This window comes from Salmo salar, chromosome ssa11 (genome assembly GCF_905237065.1).
Source record: "Salmo salar chromosome ssa11, Ssal_v3.1, whole genome shotgun sequence".
Classification (NCBI taxonomy): domain Eukaryota; kingdom Metazoa; phylum Chordata; class Actinopteri; order Salmoniformes; family Salmonidae; genus Salmo; species Salmo salar.
This window is the reverse complement of record NC_059452.1, coordinates 110694954-110716124: the sequence shown is the minus strand read 5'-3', so window position 1 is coordinate 110716124 and position 21171 is coordinate 110694954. Positions and strand designations below refer to the sequence as shown.

General features: G+C 45.8%; 1 protein-coding gene across 1 annotated transcript in view; it reads left to right on the top strand.

The window, feature by feature from the left end:
* LOC106563966 (V-set and immunoglobulin domain-containing protein 10-like 2) overlaps window positions 1-21171 on the top strand; it is a 147454-nt gene that overhangs the window by 102339 nt on the left and 23944 nt on the right. Inside the window, exons 4-8 of the mRNA XM_045688924.1 lie at window positions 2535-2679; window positions 5861-5991; window positions 6384-6514; window positions 10963-11101; window positions 19690-19869. Coding sequence (XP_045544880.1) covers window positions 2535-2679; window positions 5861-5991; window positions 6384-6514; window positions 10963-11101; window positions 19690-19869 — 726 coding nt within the window. The remainder of the gene's footprint in view (window positions 1-2534; window positions 2680-5860; window positions 5992-6383; window positions 6515-10962; window positions 11102-19689; window positions 19870-21171) is intronic.

The following is a 21171-nucleotide window of genomic DNA, read 5'->3' as shown; positions in this document are numbered from 1 at the left end:
GCCTACTGCAACATTGATAAGAGGGGGAAGGCCTACTGCAACATTGATAAGAGGGGAAGGCCTACTGCAACATTGATAAGAGGGGAAGGCCTACTGACACATTGATAAGAGGGGGAAGGCCTACTGACACATTGATAAGAGGGGGAAGGCCTACTGACACATTGATAAGAGGGGGAAGGCCTACTGCAACATTGATAAGAGGGGGAAGGCCTACTGACACATTGATAAGAGGGGGAACGCCTACTGACACATTGGGAGCATTAATAGCTGTTACAGTGACTTTTGTATTGTTTGCTGAAAATGCTATTAAAAAACATTCTGATACAGATATGTTATGTTTTCCGTCCCTTACAATCAACGCATAGTATGCCTGGAACTCAATGCATTGCTTTTTAAACTTGAGCAAATTCTAAAATTGCAATTAAACTGGCATTACCTACAGAAAATCATGAGATTAATCGCAATAATAAATAAATTGTTTGTCAGCCCCAGTTAGTATACGCACTACACACTGCACCCTAAACCCTACACACTACCCCTAACTCTGAACCCTAGAACCAGGTATAAATGGGGCTAGAGAGAGGATACTTTGCTGATGTAGTGTGTATAACATAGTATGTGTTTGTAACGTAGTGTGTGTGTTTAACATAGCGTGTATTGTGGCGTACAGCAGGTCAGCCACCAGGGGGAGACTCGTCGAGGCCTGGTGACAGACAGAGTATACATCACGAGGCGATGGCTCCATCTGCTGGACGTGCCAGGTCTCGACGGGCTCTCCAGCCGGGACTAATTGGGGCTGATTGGGAGCTGGTGAGTAATCAAGGGCTGATTGCTCACCAGCTGTGCAAGGCCCATAAAGCTGCCAGAAGGGCGGCACACAGGGAGAGTGGGGGAAGAAAGGACTCCCGTATAGTTGGGGACGGTTGCAGAGGTATGAGGAGGGAGTTCAGTTTTTGTTCCCGACAGGATACAGCCAGACCCGGAGCCCAGAAGACGGTATCCCAGAGAGGTTCTCATGGGGGAGACCTCTCTTTTTCTTTTTGATTTATTATTTAACTTGTTACGGATCATTGGGACGCTACCGTCCCACCTGGCCAATATATATGATATTAAACATTAATGAAAATACAAGTGTCATACATCATTTAAAAGCTTAACTTCTTGTTAATCCAGCCGCGTTGTCAGATTTCAAAAAGGCTTTACGGCGAAAGCACACAATTATCTGAGGACAGCGCCCCGCACACAAAAGCATTACATACATTTTCCAACCAAGCAGATGCGTCACGAAAGTCAGAAATAGCGATAAAATAAGTCACTTACCTTTGAAGATCTTCATCTGGTTGCAATCACAAGGGTCCCAGCTACATAACAAATGGTCCTTTTGTTCAATAAAGTCCTTCTTTATATGCCCAAAAAGTCTGTTTCATTGGCGCGCTGGACTTAGTAATCCACCGGTTTCCCTCTTTCAAAATGCATACAAATGAATCCCGTAAGTTACCAATAAACTTCTTCCAAACATATCAAACAATGTTCCTAATCAATCCTCAGGTATCCTAATACGTAAATAAACGATACAATTTAAAACGGAGAATACCGGAGACCATTACCGGAGATAAATAACGAAGTATGCACACTCACCAGAACGCACTACAAACACTACAGCCAAAATGGGAGCACTTAGAAAAACTACAAATTCTAGCTCATTTTTCAAAAAACAAGCCTGAAACTCTTTCTAAAGACTGTTGACATCTAGTGGAAGCCCTTGGAACTGCAATCTTGGAGGTATTCCTTTTAAATTCCCATTGACAGCCATTGTAATCAGAGGTGAGCTGAAAAAAAATAATTCTGGATGGATTGTCCTCGGGTTTTCACCTGCCATATCAGTTCTGTTATACTCACAGACATTATTTTAACAGTTTTGGAATCTTTAGAGTGTTTTCTATCCACTACTACCAATTATATGCATATCCTAGCTTCTGGGCCTGAGTAACAGGCAGTTTACTTTGGGCACCTCATTCATCCAAACTTCCGAATACTAGCCCGAAGAAGTTAAATAAACACCCTTGAAACCAAGCTAATCATTCTCTGATCTGTGTAAACGTCTTGACCAAACCCCCTGGTCTGCCACAGTGTGTGTGTGTGTGTGTGTGTGTGTGTGTGTGTGTGTGTGTGTGTGTGTGTGTGTGTGTGTGTGTGTGTGTGTGTGTGTGTGTGTGTGTGTGTGTGTGTGTGTGTGTGTGTGTGTGTGTGTGTGTGTGTGTGTGTGTGTGTGTGCGTGCGGGTGCGTCGTGCGCGGCAGGTAGCCTGGCGGGTAGGTGCATTGGGCCAGTAACCAAATGGTTGCTGGATCGAATCCCCAAGCTGACAAGATAAAAATCTATCGTTCTGCCCCCAAGCAATGCACTGTTCCCTGGGCGCTAAAGACATGGATGTCGATTCAGAGGGCTTGGGTTAAATGCGGAAGACACATTTCAGTTGAATACATTCAGTTGTACAGATGACAATGTATCCCCCTTTCCCTTTCTTCTCCCCAGTCGGTCCTGATATTCCCCAGATAGATGTGACTCCCTACAGTATAACAGACAGAGGATACTCTGCTCAGGAGAGACAGACGGTCTCTCTGCTCTGCCAGGCCCAGTCCAACCCTCCCAGTCAATATGTCTGGTTCTACAACAACAGGTATGTTTTAACACGCACGCATTTAACACACACGCATCCAACAAATCTAAATGCCTGTAGTTGAGCTGTGCATGACCATTGGGAGATCTTGCTCTCTGAGGCCGACGTGAGTAAGGTTTTCAATCAGGTCAACATTCAATGCCGCGGGGCCTGACAGTATTCCAGTGCGCGTTCTCAGAACATAAGCAGAACAGCAGGCAGACATCTTCACAGTCATTTTCAGCCTCTCCTTGTCCCAGTCTGTAATACCCACATGTCTTAAGCTGACCATCATCATTCCTGTTCCTAAAAACTGGAATTCTATCTGCCACAATGACTTCCGCCCTGACTACCACCCTTCATCTGTATTCATGAAGTCTTTTGAAAGGTTGGTTATGGCTCACATTAACTCCATCATCCCAGGCTCCCTAGACCCACTCCAATTTGCAATACGCCTCAACAGATCCTTAAATTACGCAATCTCAATTGCTCTCCAAACTGACCTCACCCACCTAGACAAGAGGAACACCTATATGACAATGCTTTCCATTGACTACAGCTCAGCGTTCAACACCACAGACCACTCCAAGCTCATCACCAAGCTCAGGACCCTGGGACTGAACACCTCCCTTTGCAACTGGATCTAGGACTTCCAGACGGGCCGGCCCCAGGTGGTGAGGGTAGACAACAACACATCTGCCATGCTGACTCTCAACACTGGGGCCCCTCAGGGGTGCGTGCTTCATCCCCTCCTGTACTCCCTGTTCACCCACGCCTACATGGAGGAGGTCAGTGGCAGTGTGGTGCCAGGACAACAATCTCTCCCTCAACTTCAATAAGACCAAGGAGCTGATCGTGTACTACAGGAAATGGGGAAGCAAGAATGCCCCCATCTACATGATAGAGCTGCAGTGTAGTAGATCGAGAGCTTCAAGTTCCTCAGTGTCCAAATCACTAAGGACGGAAAATGGTCCACATACACACAGTTGTGAAGAAGGTGCAACAGTGCCTCTTTCCCCTCAGGCGGTTGAATAGATTTAGCACGGGCCCTCAGATCCTCAAAGTTATAAAGCTGCACCATTGAAAGCATCTTGACTTCCTGCATGGTATGGCAACTGCACCGCCTTCGATCGCATGACACTACAGAGGGTGGTGCTGACAGTCCAGTACATCACTGGGGCACTTACATACATTTATAATATACACTGCTGCTGCTTCTCTGTTTGTCATATATCCTGACCTGTAACGGCTGTCTGTGGAAGTAGACCAAGGTGCAGCGGAGTTAGTGTTCATCTTTGAATTTTAATAAACGTAAGAACACTATACACACAAAACAAGAAAACCGACAGCCAAACAGTCCTGTCAGGTGCAAAACACTAAACAGAAACAATCCCCCACAAAACCCAAAGGAAAAACAGGCTCCTTATGTGTGACTCCCAATCAGCAACAACGAACTACAGCCACACACGGCCCAAAACAAAGAAATACAAAAACATAGAAAAATGAACATAGAATGCCCACCCAATGTAACACCCTGGCCTAACCAAAACAAAGAACAAAAACCCCTCTCTATGGCCAGGGCGTTACAGTACCCCCCCTCCCAAAGGTGCGGACTCCGGCCGCAAAACCTGACTCTGAAGGGGAGGGTCCGGGTGGGCCTTCTTACGGCGGCGGCTCAGGTGCGGGACGTGGCCTCCGCTCCACCCTCGGCGTCGCCCACTTAGGTGGCGCACCTGGCCGCGCCGGAGGACTGGTGGGCGACCAGGCGGGCGAATCTGGCTGCGCCCGGCTGGCGGGCGACCCTGGCTGCGCCCAGCTGGCGGGCGTCCCTGGCGGCTCCGGGCTGGCGGGTGGCTCCGGTGGCTCCGGGCTGGCGGATGGCCCTGGCGGCTCCGGGCTGGCGGGCGGCTCTGGCGGCTCCGGACTGGCGGGCGGCTCTGGCGGCTCCGGACTGGCGGGCGGCTCTAGCGGCTCTGGCCCAGGATTCACCAGGCTGGGGAGACATGAAGGAGGCCTGGCCCTGGGCGCAGGCACAGGACTCACCAGGCTGACGGGCGGCTCTGGCGGCTCCGGACAGGCGGGCGGCTCTGGCTGCTCCGGACAGGCGGGCGGCTCTGACGGCTCCGAACAGGCGGGCGGCTCTCTCCGTTTGATGCCATTCCATGTATTTTTATGTTTATTTATTAGGGATCCTGTTAGCAATTGATGTTATTCTTCAATAACACAATCTCCAAAGCAAATCGGGGAGAAAAATGTGTTTATTTGAGAAGGACAAATCACAATGTTATGCTGGGAGGTAGATGTTCAGATGTTCAGTCTCCCCTGTCCTCAGCTTTTCTCCACAGAACAAAGGAACAGGATGCCATTTATAACCCACCATCCTAGCCTGGGGTTGACCAATCAAAGTCCTTGCAGTACAACTGGCCAATGGCCAAATAACAAGTATCCTGCTCCCGACTCAATGTACAGACCGTAGTAAACGTAGCTCTGAGTTCAGGAGTGGCATTCCACAGATTCTAAACAGCTGTTGAACTGAAACCCAACTCCTATTTACAATTAACTATTAACCATTAGTACTCTAGTTTTTAGTACTCTCACCTTCTCATCCTCTAAAAACTTTCAAACTCTCAAACTCTGTGTTGTGTATTTATCTTCAAAATATTCTTATAATCCCCATTAGCTTCTGTCAAGGCAGCAGCTACTCTTCCTGGTGTCCAAACACACCAAAGCACCCACATTACATAGACAACAAAAGATAAAACAGTTAACTATATTTGTACTGAATGAGTTAAAGATTAAACAGTACATGATATAACATCCTTACACCACCACATATCCACAACACAAAATGTTCCATGTGCTCCATTCCGGTCATTATTATGAGCCGTTCTCCCCTCAGCAGCCTCCACTGAAAACCAGTCAGGTGTTTTATATATTGGTTCTAATCCCAGCTAAATGTTTTATATATTGGTTTTAATCCCAGCTAAGTGTTTTATATATTGGTTCTAATCCGGCTTGGTGTTTTTTATATTGGTTCTAATCCCAGTCAGGTTTTATTTATATTGGTTCTAATCCAGCCTAGTGTTTTATATATTGGTTCTAATCCCAGTCAGGTGTTTTTTATATTGGTTCTAATCCAGCCTGGTGTTTTTTATATTGGTTCTAATCCCAGCCAGGTGTTTATATATTGCTTCTAATCCAGCCAGGTGTACACGGGACCCCAGTTCACCATCACTAGGATTCTGCGGATGCACACTGGTACCTACGCCTGTTTGGCTCAGAACACATACCTCAACACCCGCTCTATGAAGACCATAAGCCTCACCGTTTACTGTGAGTAACCTCTGATCTCTAACCCCCGACTACAATCCCCTGACCTCCAACTTTCTCTCTCTACCTTCTACTACTTCTCTCCCTCTTCTCCATATGGCGTCACCACACACACACACACACTCACACACAAACACACACACCGAAACACACATGGAATCGTTGGGGATGCTGCAGACCTGTTGGAGCATCGAGGGAAGAGACGGAACTCTAAGGAGGTTCTAAGGTACCAAACACTTTTTTGTCACTGATGTTACTGCCATGGCAACCCCTGGTTGACTGAAAGGCTGGTGCTTGTCATCCTGCTGTCCTGTGACGATACACACACTCACACACACACAATAACAACACAATCAAAACAGTGTTGCGCTGTATATTGTCCCCCTGTCCCCCAGACCCTCCAGATGGTTCCCCCTCCTGCTCTGTTCTGCCAGCAATGAACTACTCCTCCCTCAACCTGACCTGTTCATGGCCAGGGGGCCTGCCCCCCCCTTCACTACGCTGGACCACAAACCTTCTGGCACAGGTACACACACACACACACACACACACACACACACACACACACACACACACACACACACACACACACACACACACACACACACACACACACACACACACACACACACACACACACACACACACACACGTATACACACATACAGCATGTTAAATGTGGAACCAGAGGGGATAAAAAACCTAAACCACCTTTATTCCACACACAGAGATGCGTACAAAGCTCTCCCTCACCATCCATTTGGCAAATCTCACCATAATTCTATCCTCCTGATTCCTTGCTTACAAGCAAAAATTAAAGCACGAAGCACCAGTGAATCGGTCTATAAAAAAGTGGTCAGATTAAGCAGATGCTAAACTATAGGATTGTTTTGCTAGCACAGACTGGAATATGTTCCGGGATTCTTCCGAAGGGCATTGAGGAGTACACCACATAAGTCACTGGCTTCATCAATAAGTGCATCGATGACGTCATCTCCACAGTGACTGTACGTACATACCCCAACCAGAAGCCATGGATTACAGGCAACATTCACACTGTTCTAAAAGGGTAGAGCTGCCGCTTTCAAGGAGCGGGACTCTAACCAGGAACCATAAAACAGGCAAAGTGTCAATACAGGACTAAGATCGAATTACACTACACCGGCTCTGACGCTCATCGGATGTGGCAGGGCTTGCAAACTATTACAGACTACTAAGGGAAGCACAGCCGAGAGCTGCCCAGTGACACCAACCTACCAGACGAGCAAAATAACTTCTATGCTCGCTTCGAGGCAAGTAACACTGAAACATGCATGAGAACATCAGCTGTTCCGGACGACTTTGTGATCACGCTCTCTGCAGCCGATGTGATTAAGATCTTTAACCTCTATGGGCTAGGTGGGACGCTAGCGTCCCCCCCGTGGTGCACTCCATCAACAGCAGGTGCATTTCAAGAGCGGCAAATTTGAATCCAAATAAATGCCAAAATTCAAATTTTTCAAACATACAACTATTTTACACCCTTTGAAAGATAAACATCTCCTTAATCTAACCACGTTTTACGATTTCAAAAAGGTTTTACGGCGAAAGCATAAATTTAGAGTATGTTAGGACAGTACATTTACAAGAGTTGTGTGTAATGTTTTGTCAATTCAAAGACAGGGTCACCAAAACCATAAAACCAGCTAAAATGATGCACTAACCTTTTACAATCTCCATCAGATGACACTCCTAGGACATTATGTTAGACAATGCATGCATTTTTAGTTCTATCAAGTTCATATTTATATCCAAAAACAGCGTTTTACTATGGCATTGATGTTGAGGAAATCGTTTCCCTCCAATAACCGGCAGTCAAGTCAACACCACAAATTAAATAATTAAAATTAGAAAACATTGGTAAAATATTATATTGTCATTTAAAGAATTATAGATTTACATCTCTTGAACGCAATCAACTTGCCAGATTTAAAAATAACCTTACTGGGAAATCACACTTTGCAATAATCTGAGCACTGCGCCCAGAAAAATACGCGTTGCGATACAGACTAGACGTCATGTTGGGGAGATCTAAAATCGAAAATACTATGTAAATAATCCATTACCTTTGATTCTCTTCATCAGATGTCACTTCCAGGTATCACAGGTTCATAACGAATGTAGTTTTGTTCAAAAAAGCTCATCATTTATGTCCAAAAATCTCCGTCTTGTTAGCACATGATCTAAGCCAGCCGGACTTCTCGTCATGAACGAGGGGAAAAAATATATTTACGTTCGTTCAAACATGTCAAACGTTGTATAGCATAAATCATTAGGGCCTTTTTTAACCAGAACATGAATAATATTCAAGGTGGACGAATGCATACTCTTTTATAACGTATTGGAACGAGGGTACCCAACATGAACTCGCGCGCCAGGTGTCTAATGGGACATCATCGTTCCATGGCTCTTGTTCGGTCAGATCTCCCTCCAGAAGACTCAAAACACTTTGTAAAGGCTGGTGACATCTAGTGGAAGCAATAGGAAGTGCCAAAATATTCCTCAGCCCCTGTGTTTTTCAATGGGATAGGTTTAAAGGTAATACAACACATCAGGTATCCACTTCCTGTCAGAAAATGTCTCAGGGTTTTGCCTGCCAAATGAGTTCTGTTATACTCACAGACACCATTCAAACAGTTTTAGAAACTTTAGAGTGTTTTCTATCCATATATAATAAGTATATGCATATTCTAGTTACTGGGTAGGATTAGTAACCAGATTAAATCGGGTACATTTTTTTTATCCAGCCGTGCAAATACTGCCCCCTAGCCCTAACAGGTTAAACAGGTCAGCATTCACAAGGCCGCAGGGCCAGACGGATTACCAGGACGTGTACTCCGAGCATGCGCTGACTAACTGGCAAGTGTCTTAACTGACATTTTCAACCTTTCCCTTTCTGAGTCTGTAGTACCAACATGTTTCAAGCAGACCACCATAGTCCCTGTAACCAAGAACACTAAGGTAACCTGCCTAAATGACTACAGACCCGTAGCACTCACGTCTGTAGCCATGAAGTGCTTTGAATGGCTGGTAATGGCTCACATCAACACCATTATCCCAGAAACCCTGGACCCACTCCAATTTGCAAACCGCCCAAACAGATCCACAGATGATACAATCTCTATTGCACTCCACACTGCCCTTTCCCACCTGGACAAAAGGAACACCTATATGAGAATACTATTCATTGACTACAGCTCAGCATTAAACACCATAGTGCCCTCAAAGCAAATCACTAAGCTAAGGATCCTGGGTCTAAACACCTCCCTCTGCAACAGGATCCTGGCGGGCCGCCCCCAGGTGGTAAGGGCAGGTAACAACACATCCGCCAGGCTGATCCTCAACAACGGGGCCCCCTCAGGGGTGCGTGCTCAGTCCCGTCCTGTACTCCCTGTTCACTCATGACTGCATGGCCAGGCACGACTCTAACAACATCATTAAGTTTCCAGACGACACAACAGTGGTAGGCCAGATCACCCGACAGCGATGAGACCGCCTATAGGGAGGAGGTCAGAGACCTGACCATGTGGTGCCAGGACAACAACCTCTCCCTCAATTTGATCAAGACAAAGGAGATGATTGTGGACTACAGGAGAAGGAGGACTGAGCACGCCCCCATTCTCATCGACAGGGCTGTAGTTGAGCAAGTTGAGAGCTTCAAGTTCCTTAGAGTTCACATCACCAACAAACTAACATGGTCCAAGCACACCAAGACAGTCATGAAGAGGGCACAACAAAATCTTTTCCCCCTCAGGAGACTGAAAGGTTTTGGCATGGGTCCTCAGATCCTCAAAAGGTTCTACAGCTGCACCATCGAGAGCATTCTGACTGGTTGCATCACTGCCTGGTATGGAAACTGCTCGGCCTCCGACCGCAAGGCACTACAGAGGGTAGTGCGTACGGTCCAGTATGTCACCGGGGCCAAGCTTCCTGCCATCCAGGACCTCTATACCAGGCGGTGTCAGAGGAAGGCCCTAAAAATTGTCAAAAAGTCCAGCCACCCTAGTCATAGACTGTTCTCTCTGCTACCGCACGGCAAGCGGTACCAGAGCACCAAGTCTAGGTCCAAGAGGCTTCTAAACAGCTTCTACCCCCAAGCCATAAGACACCTGAACAGCTAATCAAATGGCTACCCAGACTATTTGCATTGCCCCCCCCCCTCGCTCTTCTACCCTGCTGCTACTCTCTGTTATTGTCTATGCATAGTCACTTTAATAACTCTACCTACATGTACATATTACCTCGACACCGGTGCCGCTGCACATTGACTCTGCACTGGTACCCCCTGTATATAGCCCCGCTATTGTTATTTTACTGCTGCTCTTCAATTATTTGTTATTCTTATCTCTCACTTTTTTTTGGTATTTTCTTAAAACTGTATTGTTGGTTAAGGACGTGTAAGTAAACATTTCACTGTAATGTCTACAGCTGTTTTATTCAGCGCATGTGACAAATACATTTGATTTGGTTTGATTTGACATGTATACACACACATGTATACACACACACACACACACACACACAAGTATACACACACACATGTATACACACACACACACGTATACACACACACGTATACACACACACACGTATGCATACACACACACACACACACACACCTATACACACACATGCATACTCACACATGTATACACACACACACATGCACATGTATACACACACGTGCACACATGTATACACACACACACAGATACAGTACACACACACACACGTATACACACACACACACACACACACACACACACACACACACACACACACACACACACACACACACACACACACACACACACACACACACACACACACACACACACACACAGGTACACATGCACACACACACAGGTACACATGCACACGTAGAAAGGCTCCTAACAAATTAAATTATTGTTTTTCCGGTTGTTATTGTACCAGGGAGGGGCGTGGCTTGGGAGTGAAGCCAACAATGTCTCCGTACTGCAGTCTGGATCCCAGACCAACAACAACTCTCTGTTCACCTGCCTGGGGATGCACCCTGCTCTCAACACCTCCACACAATGCACTGCACGGGCCTGTAAGTCTCACTCACTCACTCACTCACTCACTCACTCACTCACGGGGGAGTAATGCATAAGGTGATGGGTCAGGTCTTAAAGGTGATGGGTCAGGTCTTAAAGGTGATGGGTCAGGTCTTAAAGGTGATGGGTCAGGTCTTAAAGGTGATGGGTCAGGTCTTAAAGGTGATGGGTCAGGTCTTAAAGGTGATGGGTCAGGTCTTAAAGGTGATGGGTCAGGTCTTAAAGGTGATGGGTCAGGTCTTAAAGGTGATGGGTCAGGTCTTAAAGGTCATGGGTCAGGTCTTAAAGGTCATGGGTCAGGTCTTAAGTTAGGTTAAGTTTAAAGGTAGACTCAGCAAGAGGACGTAGATGCACCAACAAAACAGTAGTAGCAAAGACAAAAGGGTAAAAAATAACCCAATTGGGTAGATATTGGACAGAACACATGCTGGGTTATTTTGACCTAGCCAGTTGGGCCCCTTGGGTTTAGTTTGGTAGGATCCCCATTAGCTACTGCACATGCAGCAGATACTCTTCCTAGGGTCCACATGAAACGAACACATACATGACAAAGTACAGAACAATTACAGAACAACAAGATATTACATTAATTCAAAATAAAAAAAATATTTCCAACCTGGAGAGGCCTACAAGCCACAGTGTCTTTTTTACCCTCTGTGAAATTTGGTGTAGGATCGGTGATGATCTGAGGGTGCTTCAGTAAGGCTGGAATCGGGCAGATTTGTCTTTGTGAAGGACGCATGAATCAAGCCACGTACAAGGTTGTCCTGGAAGAAAACTTACTTCCTTCTGCTCTGACAATGTTCCCCAACTCTGAGGATTGGTTTATTCCAGCAGGACAATGCTCCATACTACACAGCCAGGTCAATCAAGGTGTGGATGGAGGACCACCAGATCAAGACCCTGTCATTGCCAGCCCAATCTCCAGACCTGAACCCCATTGAAAACCTCTGGGATGTGATCAAGAGGAAGATGGATGGTCACAAGCCATCAAACAAAGCCGAACTGCTTGGATTTTTGGGCCAGGAGTGGCATAAAGTCACCCAACATCAATGTGAAAGACTGGTGGAGAGCATTTATTTTTTTCACCTTTATTTAACCAGGCAGGCCAGTTGAGAACAAGTTCTCAATGACCTGGCCAAGATAAAGCAAAGCAGTGCGACAAAAACAACAACACAGAGTTACACATGGGATAAACAAAAGTACAGTCAATAACACAATAGAAAAAGTCTATGTACAGTGTAGTAAGATTAGGGTGGTAAGGCCTAAAAAAAATAGGCCATAGAGGCAAAATAATTACAATTTAGCATTAATACTGGTGATAGATGTACAGATGATGATGTGCAAGTAGAGATACTGGGATGCAAAAGAGCAAAAAATAATCATAATAACAGTATAGGATGAGGTAGTTAGTTGGTTGGATGGATGGGCTATTTACAGATGGGCTATGTACAGGTACGGTGATCGGTAAGCTGCTCTGACAGCTGATGCTTAAAGTTAGAGAGGGAGACATAAATCTCCAGCTTCAGTGATTTTTGCAATTCGTTCCAGTCATTGGCAGTAGAGAATTGGAAGGAGAGGTGTTGGCTTTGTGGATCACCAATGAAATATACCTGCTGGAGCGTGTGCTACAGGTGGGTGTTGCTATGGTGACCAGTGAGCTGAGATAAGGTGGAGCTTTACCTAGCAAAGACTTATAGGTGACCTGGAGCCAGTGGGTTTGGCGACGAATATGTAGCGAGGGCCAGCCAACGAGAGCTTACAGGTTGCAATGGTGGGTAGTATATGGGGCTTTGGTGACAAAACAGATGGCACTGTGATAGACTACATCCAATCTTCTGAGTAGTGTTGGAGGCTATTTTGTAAATTACATCGCCGAAGTCAAGGATCGGTAGGATAGTCAGTTTTACGAGGGTATGTTTGGCAGCATGAGTGAAGGAGGCTTAGTTGAGAAATAGGAAGCCAATTCTAGATTTAATTTTGGACTGGAGATGCTTACTGTGAGTCTGGAAGGAGAGTTTACAGTCTAACCAGACACCTAGGTATTTGTAGTTGTCCACATATTCAGAATCGTCCAGAGTAGTGATGCTGGTCGTGCGGGAGGGTGCAGGCAGCAATCGGTTGAAGAGCATGCATTTAGTTTTACTAGCATTTAAAAGCAGTTGGAGGCCACGGAAGGAGAGTTGTATGGCATTGAAGCTCGTTTGGAGGTTTGTTAGCACAGTGTCCAAAGAGGGGCCAGTATACAGAATGGTGTCGTCTGCGTAGAGGTGGATCAGAGAATCACCAGCAGCAAGAGCAACATCATTGATATATACAGAGAAAAGAGTCGGCCCGAGAAATGAACCCTGTAGCACCCCCAGAGATTGCAAGAGGTCCGGACAACAAGCCCTCCGATTTGACACACTGAACTCTATCTGAGAAGTAGTTGGTGAACCAGGCAAGGCAGTCATTTGTGAAACCAAGGCTATTGAGTCTACCGATAAGAATGCGGTGATTGACAGGGTCGAAAGCCTTGGCCAGGTCGATGAAGACGGCTGCACAGTAGTCTTTTATCGATGGCGGTTATGATATCGTTTAGGACCTTGAGCGTGGCTGAGGTGAATCCATGACCAGCTCGGATACAAGATTGCATAGTGGAGAAGGTACAGTGGGATTCGAAATGGTCGGTGATCTGTTTGCTAACTTGGCTTTCGAAGGTTTTAGAAAGGCAGGGCAGGATAGATATAGGTCTATAACAGTTTGGGTCTAGAGTGTCTCCCCCTTTGAAGAGGGGGATGACCGTGGCAGCTTTCCAATCTTTGGGGATCTCAGATGATATGAAAGAGAGGTCGAAAAGGCTAGTAATGGGGGTTGCAACAATTTCGGCGGATAGTTTTAGAAAGAGAGGGTCCAGATTGTCTAGCCCAGCTGATTTGTAGGGATCCAGATTTTGCCGCTTTTTCAGAACATCAGCTATCTGGATTTGGGTGAAGGAGACATGGGGGAGGCTTGTGCGAGTTGCTGTGGGGAGTACAGAGCTGTTGGCCGGGGTAGGGGTAGTCAGGTGGAGAGCATGGCCAGCCATAGAAAAATGTTTCTTGAAATTTTCGAGTATCGGAGATTTATCGGTGGTGTTTCCTATCCTCAGTGCAGTGGGTAGCTGGGAAGAGGTGCTCTTATTCTCCATGGACTTTACAGTGTCCCAAAACGTTTTGGAATTAGTGCTACAGAATGCAAATTTCTGTTTGAAAAAGCTAGCCTTAGCTTTCCTAACTGTATATTGGTTCCTGACTTCCCTGAAAAGTTGCATATCGCGGGGGCTATTCGATGCTAATGCAGAACGCCACAGGATGTTTTTGTGCTGGTCGAGGGCAGTCAAGTCTGGGGTGAACTAAGGGCTATATCTGTTCTTAGTTCTACATTTTTTTGAATGGGGCATGCTTATTAAAAATGGTGAGGAAAGCACTTTTAAAGTGCAACCAGGCATCCTTTACTGACGGGATGAGGTGAATATCGCTCCTGGATACCCGGGCCAGGTTGATTAGAAAGGCCTGCTCGCTGAAGTGTTTAAGGGAGCGTTTTGACAGTGATGAGGGATGGTTGTTTGACCGCGGACCCATTATGGACACAGACAATGAGGCAGTGATCACTGAGATCCTGGTTGAAGACAGCAGAGGTGTATTTAGAGGGAAAGTTGGTCAGGATGATATCTATGAGGGTGCCCATGGTTACGGATTTAGGGTTGTACCTGGGTAGGCTCCTTGATAATTTGTGTGAGATTGAGGTCACCTAGTTTAGATTGTAGGACGGCTGGGGTGTTAAGCATATCCCAGTTTAAGTCACCTAACAGTACGAACTCTGAAGATAGATGGGGGGCAATCAATTCACATATGGTGTCCAGGGCACAGCTGGGGGCTGAGGGGGGTCTATAACAAGTGGCAACGGTGATGGAAAGGTGGATTTTGAAAAGTAGAAGTTTGAATTGTTTTGGCACAGACCTGGATAGTATGACAGAACTCTGCAGGCTATCTCTGCGGTAGATTGCAACTCCACCCCCCTTTGGCAGTTCTATCTTGTTGGAAAATGTTGTAGTTGGGGATGGACATTTCAGAATTATTAGTGGCCTTCCTAAGCCAGGATTCAGACACGGCTAAGACATCAGGATTGGCGGAGTATGCTAAAGCAGTGAATAAAACAAACTTAGGGAGGAGGCTTCTGATGTTAACATGCATGAAACCAAGGCTTTTACAGTTACAGAAGTCAACAAATGAGAGCACCTTGGGAATAGGTGTGGTGCTGGGGTCTACAGGGCCTGTGTTAACCTCTACATCACCAGAGGAACAGAGGAGGAGTAGGATAAGGGTACGGCTAAATGCTATAAGAATGGAAGGCTGAAAGACGGCTAAATGCTATAAGAACTGGTCGTCTAGTGCGTTGGGGACAGAGAATAAAAGGAGCAGATTTCTGGGCGTGGTAGAATAGATTCAGGGCATAATGTACAGACAAGGGTACGGTAAGATGTGAGTACAGTGGAGGTAAACCTAGGCAGTGAGTGACGATGAGAGCGGTGGCGTCTCTGGAGGCACCAGTTATGCCAGGTGAGGTCTTCGCATGTGTGGAGGGTGTGACAAAAGAGCTATCTAAGGCATTTACGGCTGGGCTGGGGGCTCTATAGTGAAATTAAACAATAGTAACTAGCCTAAACATTTACATTTGACATTTACGTCATTTAGCAGACGCTCTTATCCAGAGCTTACAAATTGGTGCATTCACCTTATGATATCCAGTGGAACAACCACTTTACAATAGTTCATCTATATCTTTTTTTTGGGGGGGGGGGGGTTAGAAGGATTACTATATCCTATCCCAGGTATTCCTTAAAGAGGTGGGGTTTCAGGTGTCTCCGGAAGGTGGTGATTGACTCCGCTGTCCTGGCGTCGTGAGGGAGCTTGTTCCACCATTGGGGTGCCAGAGCAGCGAACAGTTTTGACTGGGCTGAGCGGGAACTGTGCTTCCGCAGAGGTAGGGGGGCCAGCAGGCCAGAGGTGGATGAACGCAGTGCCCTTGTTTGGGTGTAGGGCCTGATCAGAGCCTGAAGGTACGGAGGTGCCGTTCCCCTCACAGCTCCGTAGGCAAGCACCATGGTCTTGTAGCAGATGCGAGCTTCAACTGGAAGCCAGTGGAGTGTGCGGAGGAGCGGGGTGACGTGAGAGAACTTGGGAAGGTTGAACACCAGACGGGCTGCGGCGTTCTGGATGAGTTGTAGGGGTTTAATGGTACAGGCAGGGAGCCCCGCCAACAGGGAGTTGCAGTAATCCAGACGGGAGATGACAAGTGCCTGGATTAGGACCTGCGCCACTTCCTGTGTAAGGCAGGGTCGTACTCTAAACAGCAGTAGACAAGGCATTTTGACATTAGGGAGAGGCATGAGTAACCGAGTGATCATAGGGTCCAATGAGCAGCAATATGTGAGTCAGGGAGCCGTTCGGTAGTCGCTACTACGCTAGGCGAGCTGGAGACACGGCGATTCAGAAAGCTAGCGGGCCGTGGCCAGCAGATGGATCTTCAGTGACGTCGCAACGGAAAAGCCTGTTGAAACCACCTCGGATAATTACGTCGGCAGACCAGTCGTGATGGATCAGCTGGGCTCCGTGTCATCTATAAAGGGTCCAGGCCAATTGGCAAAAGAAGTATTGTAGCCCAAGAATTAGCTGGTAGACCTCTTTGGCTAGCCAGGAGATAGGCCTAGCTCAAGGCTAGCTCAAGGCTAACTGGTGCTTGCTTCGGGACAGAGGCGTTAGCCAGGAGTAGCCACTCAGAATACAGCTAGCTAGCTGCGATGATCCGGTGTAAAGGTCCAGAGCTTGAGGTAGGAATCCGGAGATGTGATAGAGAAAAAAGCAGTCTGATATGTCTGGGTTGATATCGCGCTGTGCGGACTGGCAGGTATTGACCAAGCTGAGGCTGGCTGGTGTCTAAGTTTAAGGTGAAGACCGCTAGCAGTGGCTAACTGACTACTAGCTAGTAGCTAGTTAGCTGGCTAGCTTCTGATTGGGGTTCCGGTTCTAAAGTATAAAAATAGCAGATACATACCACATTGGGTGAGGCGGGTTGCATGAGAGTATATTCAGTCCGTAGGTGGAAAGTGAGATTAAAATATATACAAAATATATAAGAAAGAAAAAACGAGGAATCGGCACAAGACAAAACACACGTCCGACTGCTACGCCATCTTGGATTCAAGCAAGATGGCGCATGCCAAGATGAAAGCTGTGATTGAAAATCAGGATATTCCACCAAATATTGATTTCAGAACTTTTCCTAAGTTAAAACATTAGAAATTGTGTTGCTTAAAAATGAATATGAACTTATTTTCTTTGCATTATTCGAGGTCTGACAACACTTTTTTGTTATTTTGACCAGTTGTCATTTTCTGCAAATAAATGCTCTAAATGACAGTATTTTAATTTGGAATTTGGGAGAAATGTTGTCAGTAGTTAATAGAATAAAACAAAAATGTTAATTTTACACAAACATATACCTATAAATAGTAAAACCATAGAAACTGATCGTTTTGCAGTGGTCTCTTCATTTTTTCCAGAGCTGTACATTCCTGTCATTTCTATAGATGTTACATCCTTCTATTCTTACTGCTGTATAATCAAAGGTGCTGTCTAAGTGAGTCTCAGAAATGGCTAATACATTAATATTATCGAAGATTAGCACATTACTAATCTCATGAGCAGTAAAAATAAATGTTTTGTCATTTTCGTGGTATACAATATACCACGGCTGTCAGCCAATCAGTATTCAGGGCTCGAACCACCCAGTTATTAAATATATACTGCTCAAAAAAATAAAGGGAACACTTAAACAACACAATGTAACTCCAAGTCAATCACACTTCTGTGAAATCAAACTGTCCACATAGGAAGCAACACTGATTGAAAATAAATTTCACATGCTGTTGTGCAAATGGAATAGACAACAGGTGGAAATTATAGGCAATTAGCAAGACACCCCAATAAAAGAGTGGTTCTGCAGGTGGTGACCATAGACCACTTCTCAGTTCCTATGCTTCCTGGCTGATGTTTTGGTCACTTTTGAATGCTGGCGGTGCTTTCACTCTAGTGGTAGCATGAGACGGAGTCTAAAACCCATACAAGTGGCTCAGGTAGTGCAGCTCATCCAGGATGGCACATCAATGCGAGCTGTGGCAAGAAAGTTTCCTGTGTCTGTCAGCGAAGTGTCCAGAGCATGGAGGCACTACCAGGAGACAGGCCAGTACATCAGGAGACGTGGGGGAGGCCGTAGGAGGGCAACAACCCAGCAGCAGGACCGCTACCTCCGCCTTTGTGCAAGGAGGAGCAGGAGGAGCACTGCCAGAGCCCTGCAAAATGACCTCCAGCAGGCCACAAATGTGCATGTGTCTGCTCAAACGGTCAGAAACAGACTCCATGAGGGTGGTATGAGGGCCCGACGTCCACAGGTGGGGGTTGTGCTTACAGCCCAACACCGTGCATGCGTTTGGCATTTGCCAGAGAACACCAATATTGGCAAATTCGCCACTGGCGCCCTGTGCTCTCCACAGATGAAAGCAGGTTCACACTGAGCACATGTGACAGACGTGACAGAGTCTGGAGACGCCATGGAGAACGTTCTGCTGACTGCAACATCCTCCAGCATGACCGGTTTGGCGGTGGGTCAGTCATGGTGTGGGGTGGTATTTCTTTGGGGGGCCGCACAGCCCTCCATGTGCTCACCAGAGGTAGCCTGGCTGCCATTAGGTACCGAGATGAGATCCTCAGACCCCTTGTGAGACCATATGCTGGTGCGGTTGGCCCTGGGTTCCTCCTAATGCAAGACAATGCTAGACCTCATGTGGCTGGAGTGTGTCAGCAGTTCCTGCAAGAGGAAGGCATTGATGCTATAGACTGGCCCGCCCGTTCCCCAGACCTGAATCCAATTGAGCACATCTGGGACATCATGTCTCGCTCCATCCACCAACGCCACGTTGCACCACAGACTGTCCAGGAGTTGGCGGATGCTTTAGTCCAGGTCTGGGAGGAGATCCCTCAGGAGACCATCCGCCACCTCATCAGGAGCATGCCCAGGCGTTGTAGGGAGGTCATACAGGCACGTGGAGGCCACACACACTACTGAGCCTCATTTTGACTAGTTTTAAGGACATTACATCAAAGTTGGATCAGCCTGTAGTGTGGTTTTCCACTTTAATTTTGAGTGTGACTCCAAATCCAGACCTTCATGGGTTGATAAATTGGATTTCCATTGATTATTTTTGTGTGATTTTGTTGTCAGCACATTATCACTATGTAAAGAAAAAAGTATTTAATAAGATTATTTCATTCATTCAGATCTAGGATGTGTTATTTTAGTGTTCCCTTTATTTTTTTGAGCAGTTTATATATCTCTCTCTCAGGGTCTCCTTATGGTGAGCCAGTGTGTTCTGCTTATGCCACCGGGATGAACCAATACCTGCTGCTGTCTTGCTCCTGGGAAGGTAACCACAACAACAGTAACAGCCACAACAACCACCACCACAACAACAATACATATAATTATAATAATATTGTTCTTGTAGGTGGGTCTCCCAGGGCTGTGGTGTGGTGGGAGGTGCCTAAAGTAGAGGGGAGGGGCCAAGAAGTGGAGACCTCCAAGATCCTGGTACTTCGTTCTAACTCCACCCAGAATGGACAGGCCTACACCTGCTACGCCAAACACCCCCTGGACACACGCACCAGGACCTGCAGCCTTAGACTGGGTAAGCACACTCATTGATAAGAGTAAAGAGTACTGGCTGAACACATTGATAACAGTACAGAGCCCAGTGGGATGCCGCTGGGTTTATCTAACAGTCTAATAGACATGTACTGGGTTTAACTAACAGTTTAATTGACATGTACAGTGGTTCTTCCTTTAAAAGGTGCGTCATAATGCAGCACAGCTTGCGGGCTGCCACAACATTCTATGGCACGGTATTAAGTGTCAGCCATTGCTGCCATTAATGGTAGTTAGTGATAGTTTGTCCACTAGAGGGCATCTTGAGAAGCTAAGTTATTGAAATGACTTGGAGCTTTAAGCCTAAGAGTCAAAGGGAGCCTTGAATAGAACAGACTATATGGGATAGATTTTTAGAAATGTAGCTTAATTCATTTGATGAATATTATGGTTTTTCTATTCCAAGAAAAAACGAAAATGCATTTCTTACTGTAGCCGATGTACTGTGGGCCTAAGGGTTTCCGTTAGGAAAATATGGCACTGTACAACGTGTTTCTATTCCAAGAAAATGAAAATGCCTTTCTTACTGTAGCCGATGTACTGTGGGCCTAAGGGTTTCCGTTAGGAAAATATGGCACTGTACAACGTGTTTCTATTCCAATAAAATGAAAATGCCTTTCTTACTGTAGCCGATGTACTGTAGGCCTAAGGGTTTCCGTTAGGAAAATATGGCACTGTACAACGTGTTTCTATTCCAAGAAAATGAAAATGCATTTCTTACTGTAGCTGTTTTAGTTTGGCATAAAGGTCTACTTAAATATACAGTACATCAATCAATCACTCATTAATTTGTGCATGTCAACACACAGCATACAAGTCATCCATGTCTTTAAATACAGTCAAGCATTTTAGTTATAAAACTAAATAACAAAGGGAGCCTTGATTAATTTTACAATCATGGCTAAAGAAATGTAATTAAGGGTTTCAGTTAGGAACATATGATGCTGCACAAAGGGACTGGTTGGGAGTAGGTCTAAACTACTGAGTGACTGCGAGTGAAGAGCAAAATAATCCTTACATTTCCACATAAAAATCTGATTGTTTTATCAAGACCAGTCCCCATGCTCTGTCATTCAGTGATATTTATTCCCTATTGTCCTGCTGATAGTTGAAATAAACATCTGTATTTTGAAAGAGTATTTTTATAATTATTTAATTAACGAAAGCATAAATACTGTACAGTATATGCTTGATCTGACATTTTGGAGTTAAAAATGTAAAACTTTAGAGTACTTAATACATTGCAATTTTGGGGGATTTTTACACCTAGCCGAGCTATTAGACT